This window comes from Streptopelia decaocto, assembly GCF_964273445.1.
Source record: "Streptopelia decaocto genome assembly, chromosome: Z".
Taxonomy (NCBI): domain Eukaryota; kingdom Metazoa; phylum Chordata; class Aves; order Columbiformes; family Columbidae; genus Streptopelia; species Streptopelia decaocto.
In genome coordinates this window covers 65567790-65586767 of record NC_138657.1, presented here as the reverse complement: position 1 = coordinate 65586767, position 18978 = coordinate 65567790, and the positions used below count along the sequence as shown (strand labels likewise).

The window sequence follows — 18978 nt, the reverse complement described above, 5'->3', positions numbered from 1 at the left end:
ACCCTTATCTCTCAAGCAGCTGACTAGTGGTGCACTGCTTGTGAACAGCATTAGGACTTTCCAGATGAGGATAAACTGAAGCAACTAGACTTCCGCTCTGTTATGCTTATGGGATATGAACAGAATTTTAGACACATACTGGAAAATGTTCATTTCAATACTCACAATTATTTACTGAAATAATAAGAAATGTGAGTTCAAATAACAAAAATCTGGCGATTTAAGTAATGCTGGTTTTCATTTTTTGGGTTTAAGTGATCAGAAAATAACTATAAATACCAAAGGAGTCTACACTAATGCTGCTGAAATAACAGGTCCCAACTTCTTATACTAAGACATAAAAAGCACAGGGAACGCTTGCAGAAGAGAACCTATCTGGCCAGTGAGGATGTGTTATCAAAAAATCAAACTGAACATTTTTTGGGTGTGCAGATTAGAATCGACAAGTAGTAAGATGTAGACTAAAGCAGGACCTCCACAGCTGTGATTTCTGACCTTGTTAACTCCTGTCAGACCCTTCCAGTTCATACAAAGACATGAAAACCTCTGACCTATATCGCTGTTTTGACAGCAGACCCCTTCAAGCCTTTAGCCCTGTCATCTGCCGCAGAGAACCCTGTGCTCAGCCCAGCTTGCTGATCCTCTGGGCAGCCAGGCAGCTCCAACCCCACCAGCCCCCCTCACCACCTCATCCTGCCCATGAAGCTCCAACACCTGCCCCACAGCTGCTGGGGCTCCTGCTGTGCGGCCCCACACCTGCCTTCCTGGTGCTCCAGCCTGCACTGAGGACCACTCCTTCTGGTCCGTCACAGAATAAGCACATTCTGCCTGTGCCAGCGCAGGACATAGCTTTCCTATTTATGGAAGAAATGAACTTGCAATGGTAGTGTTTTTCAGTGAAGCATGGCCACTGACTGTCATGTCCCTACAGCTGAGGTCACTGGAAGAAAGACCACAACGCCTTTTCTATCGAAAAGCATCTAGCGACTGATCAACAGCTCCTGAAGTCAAGGCAAAGACGTAAAAAGCATTGCCAAGCACAAGACAACACTCAAATGCCATTCCAGCGCTACCCTCCTCACTCAGAAGCACTGGCTAAACTTCACCTTTGCTGAAATGCAGGGTGCAGGAGGAAGAGGCTCTGTGATCAGCAGGAGTTATGACGGTGCAGAAGGAAACTCCTCTCCATCACACATGGAGTGCCACCAACACTCAGCATCTTCAGACAGGCAGGGAATAAGGAGGACCACAATCCCCTTCTGTACCCCAACACGGGAAAAGCCCAGAGTCTCCAGTGATCAGGCTGTAAGATTTTTCTTGTTTTGTTTTGGTTTTTAAGAATTTTTTTCTTTTAAATCAGGGCAAGCAGACTGTCTACAGAAAGCACCCTTTCAGCCAGCACAAGCTGCTAGGCGTGTCTACCTAGTTGCCAATTGAGTATTATAAAATGCCTCTACAAAGACAGGACTAACACAATACCAGACACTTCACTTTCCATCTCTTTCATGCATGTGTTTCATGCACCTTTTTTAATAATAAATAAATAATTTTTATTTACTTATAACGAAGACCTTATCTAGTCCAAAAATCAATTTATTTCAAAGGGTTAAAAAAATTTGGATTTTCTTCAGTAACAGCTCATTAAGAAATCTGAACCTACCATTAAGACAAGACAAAACTCTGGTCTTTTGAGAATCATCATGAGAAATGACCTTCAAAATGCAGAGTTATTGTCGGAAGACCATTTCTACCTAGTGGTATTTAACAGGACAAAAAACTAAAACCAGGCACTCACACTGCATCCATGAAGTAGATAGAAAATGTGAAGCATGTAAAAGTTTTGTAACCTCTATTCTAGACCATCAAATATTACAACTGGGTAGTTTCAAAACATATCTTCAGTCATGCTCAATGCAGAGCAAAGAGTAGTTACTATATTGGCATACCAGAAAACATATTTACAGTTGCAGAATGACAGATAAGATCTTGCAGCTATCATTTAGAAAAAAACAAACAAACAAACAACACTACTCACATGTGGACTTTATCACAACTCCTTTTCACAAAAATATCAGTAAACAGTTTGAATGAACTCATTACAGAACACCGATAGATGTGCAACATTTATAATACTCCTTCAACATGCACACAGCACTCTTACAAAGCACCATTTCTTCTAAAATATATAATAGATGCACTGGTGACAGCTGAAGTATAAAAATAAACACAATCGCTCTGTTAAAAAACTAGTGCAAAAGTATAATTTTTCTGTGATTTGAAAATGTCTGGGTTTTTTCCAGATACATTTAATAATCTCTTACAAAAAACATGTCCTGCACAATTTCAATTCTATGGTTGCTCATTCTGAATTGCATGACGTATCTGACATCCTAGTATTCCCCAGCCTTTGGTCAAGAGACCTCAAGCTCTATTTAAACTGAATTAGACAATATTTAAAAAAATAAATCTAGTATTTCTAGTTCTAAGTTTACTAAATGTTTCTGTTACTCTCCATGGTCTCAATACATTATATGTTTTATTGAGTGACCCATTTACAAACCTTTCTAATAGTCAAGCTATATTTATCAACTCATTATTTGTATCATTAAATAAAAAGACCTAGCTTTCTTAAAGAACAATAGAGCACAGCATTCCTAGTGCAACAAATTATAATTCAGTCTGAAGCAGAACATTTCTCTCACATTTCAAAAAAAGTTGAAAAATGTTTTCAACTGTCAGAGAACTGTTCAATTAAAGGGTGCTTTAAACTTCATAATCCAGAAGTGTTGTAAGAGTCCCTTTTCTTCCAACAACTTGACAATGAAAGGCTGACATCCCGTCCTATCAGTCATTTAACGAGTGTGTGCAAAATAATTTAATTGGTTTATTCTATGAAGCAGTCAATTTTAGTAAGACCTCAGCCACTGAAATAATGCTTCCTGTTAAAGGGACACCTGCACTCATCAGTATTCAAGGGCTCACATTAAGTCCATTAAACTAGAAGGTCACATTCCCCCAAATCTTATTGCAAGTGATTTTCTCATACAGGTTTGTGTTTGTTTCTGTTATTTTTTTTTTTTTTTTTTTTTTTATTTTCTTAAAACAAAGATCATATTGCGAATCTAAAAGCCACTCCAGCTTTTCTGGGGGAGGGGGGAGCTGGGTTTGTTTAGTTTTGTTTTCACACAATATGGGAGAAGGTCCCTTTAACAAGGAAGGAAACAGGTATCACTTAATCAGGATGTGGGAATGGAATCTGTACCTATGGGTAAATGGCAATGCGTTCTGGGTTGGTTCAGCCCTTGGTTCTGAGTTCTGCGTCACTTCTGGCGTCACTCTCTCATCATCTGTCCCATTAATACTTTCCGGCGTTAAAGGAGATTGAATATCCCCTCCAGCTGATTCCTTAAGTAAAAGAAACAACACATTAAAATTACAAAACGGTCTGCTACTAACATCAATTCTTAAATGATACACACATTTTAGGTAGTATTAATGTGAGGCTCGGATTCCCAGCATCCCTCATTGTCATATTTCATCACGTGAATTGAATTTAGAAGTATACTACCATAACACTCACATTCTCTTGTACAAAACACAAACGACCTATGAATTATTTGCAAAAATCCAGCCTCTTGCGTATTACAGACCTCTTTCTCTTACCTGGTATCATACCCATCCCACATCCTGCTTCACAGTAAGTGACAACTGACACCCAGGACTCTTGTCTCTTAGTTTATTTTCTAACATGGTAAGGCAAACAATGCCGCTATTTGTTTCAAAATTTAGCTTTCATACTGTTTATTGACCAAAGCAAACAGTGGAAAGGCCATTGGTGGTGTACTCAGTTTCACATATGAGCCATCTGGAAAGTACACTTGCTCAGCAGGGTCCTTGCAAAGCTTCCGTAGGCACGTTAGCCTGGCCTAGCTCTTGCTGGTCATGGTATTATCTGGGAAAGAGAATACTCCAGCTACACCCAGGCAGCCTCTGCTACTGCTAGGTAAACAGACACCTGAAAAACTTAACAGCTGCCTCCCAGCACAAGGCACTGTTAATCACCCTTCATCACGTCAACATGTGCATTTGTGTTTTGGCCAGCAAACACCATTTGCTAATTTCTAGTCACGGAAAAGCGGCTTTGTTTCATAATAAAGAATGCCCTTGTAGCCCACATCCTAAGCTAGAACATTATAGGCTTTTCAGTCACTGTACATAGTTTAATTTTAGTATTTTCTTTGCTATTATGTTATTTTTCAAGTAATGATTCCTGCAGGAGATATAAGCTAAGTAACTCATCTAGATTTTAAAGTGTCTTAGCAAATGGTAGCATTTAGGACAGAAGAGTCTCATGAATAGAGCTCAATGGATGTCATGGAGGGGTGTCTATGCAGCAGAAGACTGGTTGAATTATGGTATTTCCAAAAGCTAAGCACGTCCTATGGCCACATAGCCTTTGGCCATCTGTATAGGGAACAGATAAAACTGGTATTTAATGTTATTAAACTGAAACACAAGCACAGTCTCTGGAAGGCCAACAGGCCCCTTTCCCAGCTCTTTGGCATTCTGCATGGGAAGCTGAAGAACAGTAATCGCAGAAGGAATTGTGAAGTGTCTGAAGATGGTCGTGATCTCAACAAGTCAGGGTTTAATTTTGAGCCTCCACTTGTAGCCTTTAACTAGTTTACAACAATAAGGCTTTCTGCAAGCCAATACTGAATCTGTTTCTCCATGTATAGAAAATGTTGTCTTTGGCTTTGACACTTAACTAGATGGAAAAACTCAGTTCTTTTAAAGACAGTAAGATGTGGCTGTCATCAAGACCTTCCATGCCGTTCTGGCGTCCATTAACCAAAATATTGTTGTGCAACAATTTCATTCCACTTTAAATTACATTAAGCATTTGCAGCACAATTGTCAAAATTTTGCTTTTATTCTGCCGTATTTCTGATAGTGAGAGAAATGTACCTCACTCTACAACTTGAATTAGTGGGTGATAGGACATTTTAATACTGACTTAAATTTCTATTATATTTAGCATTCATCAAGTTATATAATGCACATGCACCAGTGTCTCCATTCTGCATCTTCTTATTAAATTCCTACTGATTAAAAATACAGAAATAATTAGCTTACACAGATTTAATTCCACAGATATAAACTGTTATTTATAATATAAATGTAATTTTTAATTACATGAATGCAAATTGGTACCTGTTTTCAGGAAGAATCTTGTTATTTTACACTCAAAACTATTATCTTAAATGTTAATACTTCCAAAGTCAAAATTAAATCTTGATTTTTACAGAACAATTTTATTGAACTGAAACTGAATTGAAATTAAGTGTGAAAGGAGAACAGAGCTGGCAAGATAATCAGGCAAATGAATTATTTTATACATATTATATGGTTTTGTCTATTATTATCCTCGGATTGGATAAGTAGTTTCCACTGACATTAAATAAAAGTCCTTATGGACCCATGAGTTTCTCTTTATTTCCTCCTCTTCCCAAACTACACTAGCTATTCTAAAAAATACGTATCCTACAAAAGCTGGAAGGCTTGTATCTTTAAGCTAAAATTCCTACAACACTATTATTAGATACATAAAGGCAAAGTCTACTTATTAAAATGTTTTAAGTGTGGATGCATAAAAATTATTTCAGTAGAAGAAAAACAAATGTACAAGTTCCATCTAGGCTTACTTTTCCGTAAGCACTTTCATAGACTTCTAATGTGAATGAAATTCAAGCGACAAAAATGAATGCAAATGAAGATCACAGCCTATGTAATACCTAGAGGTTCACTGCCTGCAAATTCATGAGAAGCATCAGATCCTAGTATGTATTTCTTCCACCAATAATACATCTTAATCAGTGCTCTCACACACTCATAACTATCCCTGCCCAATAAATAATTTATTTGCAGTAAGCTATAATGAAGCTGGCTATGAATAAAGCACCATAGACAACAGAAAAAGCCACTTACACTGAGAAAAGTTTTTACAAATGTTTACAAAGAATATGTTCCTATTTTCCATTAATTAGAGAGAGTAAAAGAATTTTAGAAACATTTTGGTGAGAAGTTCATGTGTAATTAAGTTTTTATTTCATATCATTACAGCTTCACACATCCACTCCAGACTTTACAGAGTCTGGAAGAAATTGCAGTCAGCTTAAAAAGAGATTTTCAACCTTCCCCTCTAGCTGGGAGAGAAGGTTTGCTCTAACATTCAACTATCGACACTATATGGAAAAAACTGTGCTTAAATCAAAATGGTAAGTCTTCTTGTAAACAAATGGTTTATTTTAAGGCCAAATATTTTCCATTTGTGATAGCTACAAATATGTATTTCACGCATTTGAGAAGAATTAACAGCTCTCCTGTGGTATAAAACCATTATTGTATCATGTATTGTTTTCTGCAGGATATTGAACTTTAAGTCACTTACCATTCCTGGACTTATATATGGACTGAGGATTAGTACTTTTCTACACGACAAGTAAATGAGAGAGTATGACTCAGGTATATTTTGCTATTCAAGAGTTTGTCAGAGATCTGCACTGTCTAAAGGAGCTCTAGCCCTACTAATGAGTATGCAGGACTCCAGTGATGCCAAGCAATATAAAAATGACAGTGCCTATGGTATATAAACTAAACATAACAGAGGGTAATTCATCAAAAGATGCCTTAAATTTCAAAATCTTATAAACAAAATATATGCACTTACAAAAGTGTCTTTAAAGTAAAACAAGCAGGCTTCAGGGCACAGATCAAGCCACCTTTTAATAGTGATTAAATACAGAACAGAAAAAAAAAAGGAGGAGTAGGTAGTTCTGAAATAAAGAACATACCAAATGAATTCCAGCTTGTTTCCTTATTAAATATTATACTGTTTTCTCATTAAGTATTCCATACACTTTCCTGGCATTGCTGTTCCTCATAGTGATTCTCTGTTCCATACTGTCTGGCAATGACATGAGCCTGCCAGCTACTGATTCAGATACCATGACACATGTGAAACATTTGTTTCAGTATAGAAATGCACACAGTATCTCAGAAAGTTACTTGTTACACAAGCTTTATAAGGGTTTTTGTACTTCTACAAAGAAAAAAGCCAACTGGTGATAAACCATGACCATTTTGCCAAAAGCAACCCATTCCTTGCACTAAAAAATGTGATTCTAAAGCTTTTCAGGCACAGGCAATAGCTATTGCTAGTAGTCTGCATGGGAGGGGCTCAAAACACAGACAAGACTATTTTTAGTAAATTACTAACCACGCAATTTCAGAAATTAACAGAGGTCTTAATCTGAACTGAGGCGGGTCAAAAGAAATATCTGAGGACATATTCTTGCTTAGAGAAAAAGAAGAACTGAGGTTCAGACTCCAGTGGGTTGTAAGACAGATAGGGTGAGACTGCAAACCACACAAACTGCTCTGTTTCTGCACTTGAACCCAATTAAGGTTAATTTAAAAGAGAAAGGGGAAAAAAAAAGAAGGATGGGGTGGGGTTGATACAGTTTTCAGGTTATTGCTTCATTCATGTGGCCCAGTGAACTCCAGATCAAAGTGCTGCTCTCTCAGTGCATAGGCAAGCTTGTAACTGAAAACAGACTATGGGTGGCTTGTCACTGTAAGATCCATGAGTTTATAAGATGAGCAAAATAAGTCCCTTTGTTAAAAGAGCGGTCCGGGCAGCAGGTGAGCCAGTATTTTAGTTTTATATAAACAAGATAAGAGCATTGCAAAGCTTTACTACCTAAGGCTGAGTTAAAGGGACACCAGATGGGTTACCTGTGTGCATAGGTGGTCTCAGAAGTACCAAAATAGACAACTTCTTTCTAGACTGAAGCCTCCAGATATACTAGATACAGATAAGGTCTGTGTTATTGTATGTATCTGTCATAATAGAGATGGGCCAAAAGTGTAAGTTCTCTGACACAGAAACAATGCTTTCCTCTTCATTTCAAGAAAGCACCGTGCACCCAGTGGGACTTAAACCAAACAAAGCAGCATCTCCCTTGTTGTTTGTTGGTTCAGGGCACTTTTTCTCTATGAACGTTAAGTTCTTTTTACAGACAAGATAAATGGTGAATTTTTATATTATCTGATATTCTGGGAAATTAGAGCAAAGCCTGCTGGTAAATAAGAGGAGAACAGGCAGTATTAAAGAAACAGTAAGAATGCAGAGTTTAAAATTAGCAGCAGCATAGCTTAAGGGGAAAGGAACTCCTGCTATTAAGTAATTGCAAACAGGGCTATATATTGTTTTCTTTCTCCTACATGTCTCACACACAAAAAAGCTGAAGAATATATGCCACCAAATGAAATAGTATATTAAAAAAAATACTCAACACAGAACTATTACTTCCAGGCCACTGAGGCACTTTTCTGGTGGAAGTATCCAGCCAAGTAGTACCAACACTTTGCTAAAGCTTGTAACACCTTAGAGAAGCAGCCTAACTTCAGTGGACTTTATATAAGATTTGTCTTAAGTTTTAACGTGGCTAACTCTGGGAAGTACTCAAACTACAAATACATATGCTATTTCAGAGATATTTCTGTTATCTCTTGCTTTCTATTTCTTCTTAGGTTCAAACAAGCTTTTACAGGACTCTCAAAATTGAAACTGTAGTATTTGCAGGGTTACATCAAAGAATAGTGAACAACAAATACCATGTGCAATCTTTTGTTACACTAGTTGTAGAGATATTTTAATGAAGATTCAATCTGTAGGGACATACTTAATGCATAAAAAAAGCACATGTACTTTTTCTTTTTTAGAATTGTGTAGCAGAGAGTGTTGGCAATGTACTACATCTGGTACTTTAATCATCTTGTAAATAATAAGGGCATTTTTAAAAGCAGCACCAAGAGAAATTTTAAGTTTGACATGTATTTGACTATTTTCCAGTTTTGCTATGCAGTATTTTTTTACCTATTACTAATTTAATGCAGAAGGATGTCTGCAAGTCCAAGAGAGCAAAGGGATTGACACTTGTAGCTAACTGTGTTACCATTATAGAGCTCACTATGCACACGCTAACTCCCAATGCCTGTCCTGTCAAAGCTTCCTAAAAAAGCTAGGCTCCTGTGAAGTCTTGACCGGCCACTGAAAATGTCTCCTTCCTCTTTCACTCTCCCACTCTGCAAAGGATCACTATGCAGCAGGGAAAGAAGAGCTGTAAAATTATGGAGAAAGGCAACACTCAAATTACTTGCCTTGCATCCACTACCAGGCAGATGATCAAAATGACAGCAAGTGCTCCTTCGAATGTCTCTAGGGTCCCACCTTCCCTTTCCACTATGAAGGACCCATGTTCCCCCTAGTCATACAACTCTTTGAATGAGCCCCAGCGCCCTGGGAGCGCTGCAGTTTTCCATGAAGCCATCACTCCTCATCTGCTCCAAACTCCGGAGTTCCTGATTCAACTCCCTTCTCTCTGGGGAACTAATGAGAAGCATTAAGTATTTGAAGACTATTATGCTGATGTGTCAGCACTTGCACTAACTTTATCTTTCAGAATAATATGCTAACTTATCAACCCAGTGAAAAGCCAAGAGATGAAAAGTAAGGCCTGAATATGAAATTATTCCTAAGTGTGCAGTAATTAAATTGCAGCTCTCAATGTGCATTATAGAATCACTCAAGGTAACAGTTCTGTAACTGCCTACAGTATAAAATGTTAGGTTCCAAGTATAAAAGGAAATCTGTACAGGAAAATGAACAATATTAATAGCTCATATAGTTTAAGAGAAAGCTTTAACCCTGGGCAGCTGTTAGACAAAAGCATCTTGTCTCTCAGTGAGTAGTTCAAATTTATGTCCAAACCAAATAATAAGTCACTCCATTTGACAGCGTCAGATTTAACTTCTGAGGTCAGAGTATTAGTCAACATGTCAAAAGAGAAGTAGAGTAATTGTTTTGCCTATAGCATTGACTAACTGGAGGCCTGGCTGAAGCAATTCACTGTTTCTAAAGCCAAGTGTATATTAGGTTATAATTTTGAAATATCTACTTCCATTATCTCTGTGCTTATTTGTGGAATTTATCAGAAATTTAGAGACAGTCAAGAAAACTAATAAAAAAATACTGCCTTTTTTTTTCTCCTGTTACAGTAGAGCAAGCAGTTTCCCGTTAATAGCAAAAGCCAATACTTGGGCAAAATGCCTACCAGGAAAACAACATGAGGTTGGTTCACTGTGTATATTCTTGTGGTTTCCACTGACTTCTCTTGGAAGAACACCAGATGTAGCTTTCTGGTAGCAATAAAACTGTTCATACAGCACAGTGCAATGTGCCGGCCATCCTTGTTCTATCAAAGATCAGGAGTGTTAACACCACAAAGCACCTAAGAGATGCACTAATTCAATGAATGAAGATTCCCCATACAAAAAAGACTCAGCTGCATTAATCCTACTCAACGCAGGAGCCTCTGCTGTAGTTTTAAAGCTGCTTCATCCTCCAAGAGAAGGAATTACCTTTGCCTTCAGTACTGCTTAAAACAAAGCAAGTAGCTACACACAGGACCAGAAATACTGGGTAGGGCAGGAGTGGAGGGGCCTTGTGCAATTTCTTTTTTCAAAGCAAATTTGAAGTTATTCATTTTCAAGTACATTAATTTTAGGCATGACTCATGTAAATGTGACTATATTAATTTATCCTCCTGTTACACCTATATTAACTCAGCTCATGTTTTGAGATACCTTTTATAAACTCTTCTTTTTACATCATGGCCTACTGTAATAAAACTCCAGAACCAGCATCTGAATCTGTCATTTTCCTTCAACACATTTCACAAGTGAATACTACACAGCAGGAAATAAGGAAAAATAGTTTGCTGGTTTAACTTTGATTTTTGTTGCAATGATTCTTCCATAAAAGTCCTTTACAGTGCACCACCTAAAGTTTCATAGTTACAATAAGAAAAAACAGAAGAAAAAACTATGGATTTACTTACATAACTGCTCACTATGTTTACTTGTTTTCTAGTAAAAGCTCAAAGGAAGGAATGAGAATAAACAAATGGCCCATTTTATTTTAAAGCAAGTCCCTTTGAAACATCTCTAGTGTATGTTAAACATATAATTAGGCTTCTTGACACTTATAGCTGACTGCTGAGAGGATTCAGGGTAACTGGGAAGTACCCCGTTTATTTTTAATACAATGCATGTGTAAGATACCATATGGTAAGTAGTGCAGATATTAAGTACTAGGCTTGAATCAGGCAGTAAGACTCACTTGAGAGGGTGTACTTGTTAGCTCCATCTTTTCTTGGGATTTTTCCTTTGCTAGTCGTGCAGCTTCCTTGAATTCCTGAAATTTTTCAGCAAACTGAAGGTACATATGTTAAAAAAAAGGAAAAAGATAAAGAGTAGGCATGAAGTAGTACATTGCATGCAGAACAGAATGCTGTACTTAACATTTTACAAAGTCAAATTCTGTCAGTAGAATTTTCAAATTTTTCCCGTTATTTGATACTCATTTAAATGAGTTATACAGTGATATACCTTTCAGACATAATGCACATTGTTTATGTGTCATGAAAATAGCTACTTGCAGATTCAGGTTTTACTCTCCTTACAATAAATGATGTGGTTCTGAAGCCTAGTGTGATCACTATTAGCCTAGAGCTTTCTGTGGGCTTCATTCTTTCATGACAAAACAATACTGATTTCTTCCCAAATTTTACAGCATTTATAATTTCAATAGCTAATTGGGAAAGCAGCAGTGGGAATACTGAGTCAAGTTGATTGTTCATTGACATCAATCAATTTAAAGAACAAATTCACTGAACTCAACGCTTGCGTATACTTAACACCAAATTCAGGAATTGCACATTGAACTGACACAAAGTGTCATCTCTACGCTACATTTACCTCTTCCAGAAAATAGCAAAAGCAGCAATTGAGAAATGCACGCACCCTTAAACTTTAGAGATTAAATCAAGTTAGTAAGAATAGGTCCTAGTTTCTCTGGCTAGAGAAAAATTTGGCTTCACAGATCTCAGCTTGACACTACACTAATTGCTATGGTAGCCAAGCATTTGGTTTTGTTTCCTGCTGCTTTCAGACAGAACGTTATCTTCTTATGATCAGCTTAAGACTGAAATAATTCTGGAGAAAATTTGGAAGCTTCACCAACTGCTTCTAAATCTTTCTGGCAGCAGTATACAAAAAAATTGTTTTGCACTGCCTGTATTTAGAAGGGATCAAGGCTACCCTTTGTGTGATACAATTTCCTCAACTATTTTCAATCAGAACTTCACTCACTATGCAAGACTTAAAAAACATTATTGTCTTCAAACTTCTTCTGCTGGTAGGCTATTTGTATTTGAGGAAATATCATTTCTCTCCACTTGTATCCTATATTTCACCTGTCAGGTTATTTAAAAGAATACGTTTCCTGAATGTAGGAGAAAAAAGATACCACATACTGACAGTCTAATTAGAGTCAAAACAGGTCTCAGAATAGATGACAAAATGGCAACAGATCACCAGAACTAGATGATACTTATTTAAGACTTGTACACAGACCACAAAATCTGATGGGCAACCTATTGTTTAAATCAGCTTTAAGACCATAGGATTGGTAAATGGAAAACATGATGCTGAGGTTCAGAATAAATGTCTGAAGACATGCAAGGCAGTAAATATAATCTACTGTATCACAGTGGTAGAAACTGTAAAAAAACCCCACACAATAAGACAGATAAATAGGTAACATTCTAAGAAAGAGCCAACAAGGCAAATGCAGTGGAAATTTTCACAAATTTACTAGAATTCCTTGAGACAGTCAGGTGATGGATAATAGCAATCTCTTAATAAAATTCCCGAATAACAAACATTTGATCTCATGGTATGAAAGGAAAGATTCTCTGGAGGCTCCATATATTAAAGAGGAAAAATTGTGCAGGGAGACTACAAGAGGCTCTTACAAGTATCTGCCATGGCCCTTCTGCCATTTAGCATGCTCTGTAGCTACATGGAGTAAACCGGGTCAGCTAATTCAAAGGCGTACGACAGACAGCAAACCTGAAAAGGAGTGTTTCTCCTCATACATCAGGATACTATCAAAAGTACAGACATATCCTGAATGAGAAAGTCATCTCATTTTTTTCTGAAAATCATGAGACATTCTGTTCCTCCTACTGCAGCAGCAAGACAGTCTCTGCTAGCAAATCCTGATCCTGTGAAAGGAATATTATTTGACATAGGAATCATCTTTCAGGTGTCACGGACTTCTGATGGAACATTCTTGAGATGAATTTGTGATCCAACATATTGAGAAAAGGTCTAATGGGAATAAATAAATGTTTAATAAATTTTCTTCTATACTGTTTGTATGTGAAGTTGTTTAGAGCACCATTATTTTTCTATCAGATATTCTCACTCCACCAATTTTCAGTCACAATAATTGTACAGAAAGAGGTTACCGCTGTTGCACTCTACCCTAGTGATTATTTTAGGAGGACAAAGGCACATGAACCAAAATGAAATAGTCCCGAAGTCAAACATTTACTAGAAGCCAAGCAGACAATGATCTGAGAACAAACAGTTTATTCTATCTGCTCTGATTACTTGCTTCATTAACCTGCTGAACTTAGTCAAAGACTAGACTAAGTTTTTTGTGGTCACAGGCTGCCTTTTGTTCCCTGGAACTTGAAATATTTTACTGGGGCCCAGAGACACTACTGCAAAACAAATTACATACAAAAGGGCTGTTCACTTAAAGACTGTGATAAATCAAATAGAGAAAAAAAGTTCCAGAATCAGTTTTTAAGACAGTTTCTAGAAGCAACCTGTTTCTGAAGAAAATCCATACACACAGTTTATTTGTTAGCTCTATTACTAACATTCAGTAGTACCTTGAGCCCTAAATTAGATTTCATGTCCTACAGTGCAAGGCGTACCGAAGAGCGCCCTGGTATGCCTGACTACAGTATCAGTGCACAGAAGTGATAGTTTGTAATCTGATCAGAGAGACAAGACAAGAAAGAGAATATCAGGTGATTTCTCAAAACTACACAGAAGACACAGGATTTCTAATTTGGCTTTTCTGGTTCCAAGACCAACATATCTACAAACTCCAGTGACTGAATAGACTGTACCCTAAAGAAAAGTTTCCTTTTCTCCATCGAATATGTTTGTTAGTTTTAAAATAACACAACAAGTTTTACCTTTATGAATTTTAGTAGCAAGGATCAGCAATTTCAACTCATATGAAGATCAGTTTGATAATTAAGATATAATATTGCAGGAACAGTTTGCTGAAAAGGTCAGGACCTTCACCACCACAAGCTTCAGAAAAGGTCCTGACTTGTTATTTTTCTCAACAGATTTGTGTATTCTTCAAAAAACACAGCAATCTGAGTAACTGCTAATAAAACATGTACTTAAACCAAAATATCTTCTATAGCTTTTCAGATTATTTTTTCAACAGCAATACAAAGTTTTACGCCAAGGGCGTACTCAAAACTGTTAGACATCCATTTGAGGGCAGTGAAAGAATGGGATTGAAACAACTATAATTAAGAAGGCAATAAGATCTACATAGGGAGAACAAGAAAAGAGTCAAGGGTAGAACAGATAAAAACCCAAATATATTTTCACTGGCAAAGATAATCTTGTATTTAAAATCTGGCAAACACGGTGCACATGACTACAGCACGATATTTGCCCATAAAGAAGCATCTGTGACTAAGGAAAATAAGCTAGTGTATGATAGAGGTAAACTAAAGCAGCATTTATGCTAAATACATTGAATTACTAAGAAACGTTGTTGTTAAGCAAGTGTCTCTAGGACATACACACCAATTAAAGTAATTGGCAAAGTTTCCAAGTTCAGCAAAGCAATGACAGGTGCACAAACGCACATACAATATTAGCATTATTCAGAACTTCCTGTGTTTGTTTTGCTTTGTGAAAATGAAATCTATCTGATTATGGAAGGAAGAAATCCTAGAAGTGTAACACTTGTCCAGTAAAGCAGAAGGACTGGTTCTTATTTTAATGGTTTTCTAACAGACCCGTGCTTATCCTTGTATTGTGACAACTACCTTCTCAAAATGGCTGGTATGATTTTATTTTTTTTTTAATAAATAGCAAGTCAACCATTATTCCTTACTTAAACATGTAGTATACATTCCTTTTATTGCATTTAGGTTTCCAAATCTTTTGAATATTTCACAGATAAAAATTCTCTGCCTATGCAGTGACATGTTATTAAACTGAAATGAAATTCCTCATCTGGAGAAAAATGACACTGGCTTGTACAAGCTCCTGGACTCATCTACCAGAGCAAGATCGACAGCAATAGGGATTCTAGAAGGGTGCTCAGAGGAACTGTACCACCATTTTGAGAAACAGGGGTTACTGCTTTCCTTGGAATGAGGTGTGCTTCCCTCCTGCACAAGTAAACCGGAAGGAAACAACCTCACCTACGGCACAGAGTTTCTCTAGTAAACATTTCAATTTCTGTATTTCAGCAATGTAGTTTTCTTCCCACTACCTTTAAGACTCCAGGTGTTGAAATATTTGTAATTTGATGCACTATATAGTAGAAAAGTGAAAATAAATGTGGCTTAAAAGAGAAAAATGCATCTAAATACTACATTTTTTTTTTCTAGGAGATCTAAATACAGAAGAAACACTAAATTGCCTACTCCTTTAAATTGTATTATGAAAAACTGTAATGGAAGAAGAACTCTAAAAATAAAGAAACCTAGCAAATGAATTAGAAAACATGAACAACTTAAACTGTGATAGCTTAATTTTACCTCCTTTCAGGTATCACACTTTATCTTGTCTTTTTACATTATAAATATCAATACAGAACACTTTTTGTAAATTATTTTCAAATAGCAACAACAGTGAGCACTGAGTCAAGATACAATGAGCAGGAATCAAATATTCTTAAGATGCTGAACTAGCTGAATAGTTGCACTAGTCATACTTACTTTTGAAAGGTGATGTTCAGATGAGAATCCCAAGCCATAGACTGTATTCGCTCTGCTGTCTGCCCACTGGCCAAACTTCTGGGATGTTTTAGTAAATGTCATGTTGGGGGTGATAGTGCTATTGATTATTGCCTGAAAAAAATAATAGTTGTAAAAAAGGGGTTTTGTGGATTTTATTTTTTTTTTAAAGACTACCCATAATTGAAGATGCTAATATTGTAGTCAAGTATCTGCATATACTGAATGAGACACACTGAGAACTAAGGAACAGCTTTCTAATTCAATCACAGCTAAAAACACAAAAGAGTATTTTCACATGCATTTTATGTAAAAGAAGCAAAAGCCAGGGTCCATGGGGGGACACAACTGTTTGCAATTGCAAGCAGTCATTTCGTAGTTAGCAAGTCTAAAAAAGTCTTTTAAAGCATCTGCATAGGCTAACGAGACCAGAATGGAAGAACTAGCAAAGTCCTTTTTTTGTCTCACAAGTATATTTCTTTGTCCCCTAAGGCAGTGCTTCTCAGGCTCCACTGTAAGCTTCACTTTTGCATTCCCCTCATGCTCACTGCATATGTGATTCTAACTGGAAAACATGCAATAAAACAAGAGGCACAATTTGGTTTTAAGTTTCTGTATTTCTAGAATCTGTTTTTTCTTTTATACACACACAAGCATGCCTAACAGTGACAGAGTCATACACTAACTACAGAAAAAGAGCTACTCTTGAAATATTTTTTCTTCTCTAGCTCTTTTTACATGCAGGGTGGAAAAAGCACATCCTTCAGCATAAAACTGTAAACAAAAAAATACAACTACTAGATAATATGCTGTTTCCATTAAAAGCAACTAAAGTTTTACCATGGATTTCAACAGTATTTCTATCACATTTAGATTTGCCTAACATATTCTAAAGCTGGATGTGGAATTGTCCAGCTGACTTAAAGTATGTCAGGATAAAGCCTTATAGTGACACCAACGGGTTCCATTTAACTAAAAATCTGATGGCTGGTACGGTTTATAACCACCAACATGAACAAGAAACACTAGCCATAAACCATAAAATATGTGTATCTGAAGTGAAATGCAGGCATGCTTTCTCAACTGGCTGGTGCTACTAAGGGTTTCTGTCACATTTGTTAAATAATTCACAGCCCTTTTCATGAATCACTGGTGCTTTATAACACCCACATGAAACAGAACATCCTTAAAACTTCCCAGAAAATAGCACATACTCTGAGTAGAACAATTCAGCAAGAATCTTTCTTACATGCCAGTTACTGTGCTCCAAAGGTTACTGTCAGTACGTGTCCTGCTGCAATTGTCTTATGATACCAACTTGGGAATCTTTTGAATATCAGTGAGCATGTTTCCTTGCTTCCACAAAACCAGAAGCCCTGCCTTACCCCGGCAGGTTAAAACCAGTGATTGCTGAAGAATCCTAGTGCAGCAACAAAATGCCATCTTCTCTGTCATAAATAATGACATCTTTATTTTATTCTTTGAATAGGAGGAATTGTACAGATGTGTAGAGAATAACAGTGTTTTCTCAGGATGGTGACAGTGAGAAACTTCAACATCACAGAGACCAAGTACTGACCTCCCAAGCCTAAGATCTTCTGGAAGTCAAAATCAGTCTATACTACGTGTGTGTGATGGCCTTCTGAGTAGATATTAAGATGAGTAGTTACACAGTTTACTTAGCACCTTTTACTTTTGCTGAGATTCGGGTTGCACTAGAGCACAGGTACCATCAACATAAAATTTTCTCTGAATTCTAAAGGGCAAGTTTGAAAAATTTACAGCTGAGTGGCCAGCTAAGCTAACAAACAGCTCCCATGTGCATATGGCAAGTCTCAGATGAACTGGCAGAGAAAAGTACTGCAATAAAGTTCAGAAGAACACATTGTATTGCAACATGCGGAAAGATAAACAAAGATACTGCAGCACAGGTGAATTTAACAAAATTTGCAGCTTCTGAAGTAGCTTTGGTACCTCCACTATACTTGCATTAAATCAGAAGAGCAAATCTGAATGTAGCTGGGGATATCAAACACACAGTTCTCTCTGATAACCTTTGCCTCAAAATGAAAATTTTGGCTACCATTTGTGAACAAGTCTTGGAAAATTATGGAATGCATGAAGGCTTACATTTGACCCAAGAACCCTCACCAGGTCAAGGACAGGATTTGCTGTGTGATCAGATGCTAGAGAACCACCTCCAGCACCAAATGTCCACAAAATGCCTTCTCAGATTTTCATATAGGAGAGGCTCATCAGTGAAGTCACTGGTCATGCAAATGTCATTCTCCTTTCTATAGGCATGAGGTTTGGAGCCCAAATAAAGCCAGCAGGCTTGCACTATGGCCATATAGAAAATGGCTGTCTATGCCATATAGGACAGAAGAGATAATGTGAGACAGGGAGGTGGACTTCTGGGAAAGGAGGTGTTCTGGAGCTCTTCTTTTTTTCTTGTACGCTTCTTGTGCACTGCAGTGCTTGGAAGACCACTTTCGAAATAACCCCATAGAAGCCCAGAACAGAGCTGTGCAAGTTCACTTAATGCTCAATCTGTCTTGCCATGGAAGCTGTCAGCAGTAAAGTTCAAAATTGAATATCCTGGGCACAATGCAGGAAAGAGTCTTCCTTCCAACTCAAGCTCTAGCTATGTTGTCTAGTCTGCTAAAGCCCTAGTTCCATCCATTGCTTGATTAATTTGAACTTACATCACAGATCTAAGAGTGTGTGTATTACATCATGGACGTAACTTCCTCAACACAGAAGACGACTTTGAGGACCAGGACTCGGGGCCTCCAAGCAACAGGCAGGTTTGAAGCCTGCAGGATGGGCATTTGCTGCAATGACAGTGGCATACCTGGTTGAAAATTAACCCAGCGAAAAACCTTGGAGAAAACAAGTGTTTTTTAGCTGAGACTGCTCACTACTTCAGCTGACCATGTGCCTGGATGCACAAGAGGGAATCCACAACAGGCTGCCCAGACCAGAATGGGATATCTGT

General features: G+C 37.3%; 1 protein-coding gene across 2 annotated transcripts in view; it reads right to left on the bottom strand.

The window, feature by feature from the left end:
• Nucleotides 1–18978, bottom strand: part of HOMER1 (homer scaffold protein 1) — a gene marked incomplete at its 5' end in the record, with an annotated part of 92551 nt that overhangs the window by 43853 nt on the left and 29720 nt on the right. For both annotated transcript variants that reach the window (XM_082074437.1, XM_082074436.1), the window contains 3 exons: nt 3263–3405; nt 11246–11338; nt 15963–16094. In XM_082074437.1, the coding sequence (XP_081930563.1) occupies nt 3263–3405; nt 11246–11338; nt 15963–16094 (368 nt within the window). The remainder of the gene's footprint in view (nt 1–3262; nt 3406–11245; nt 11339–15962; nt 16095–18978) is intronic.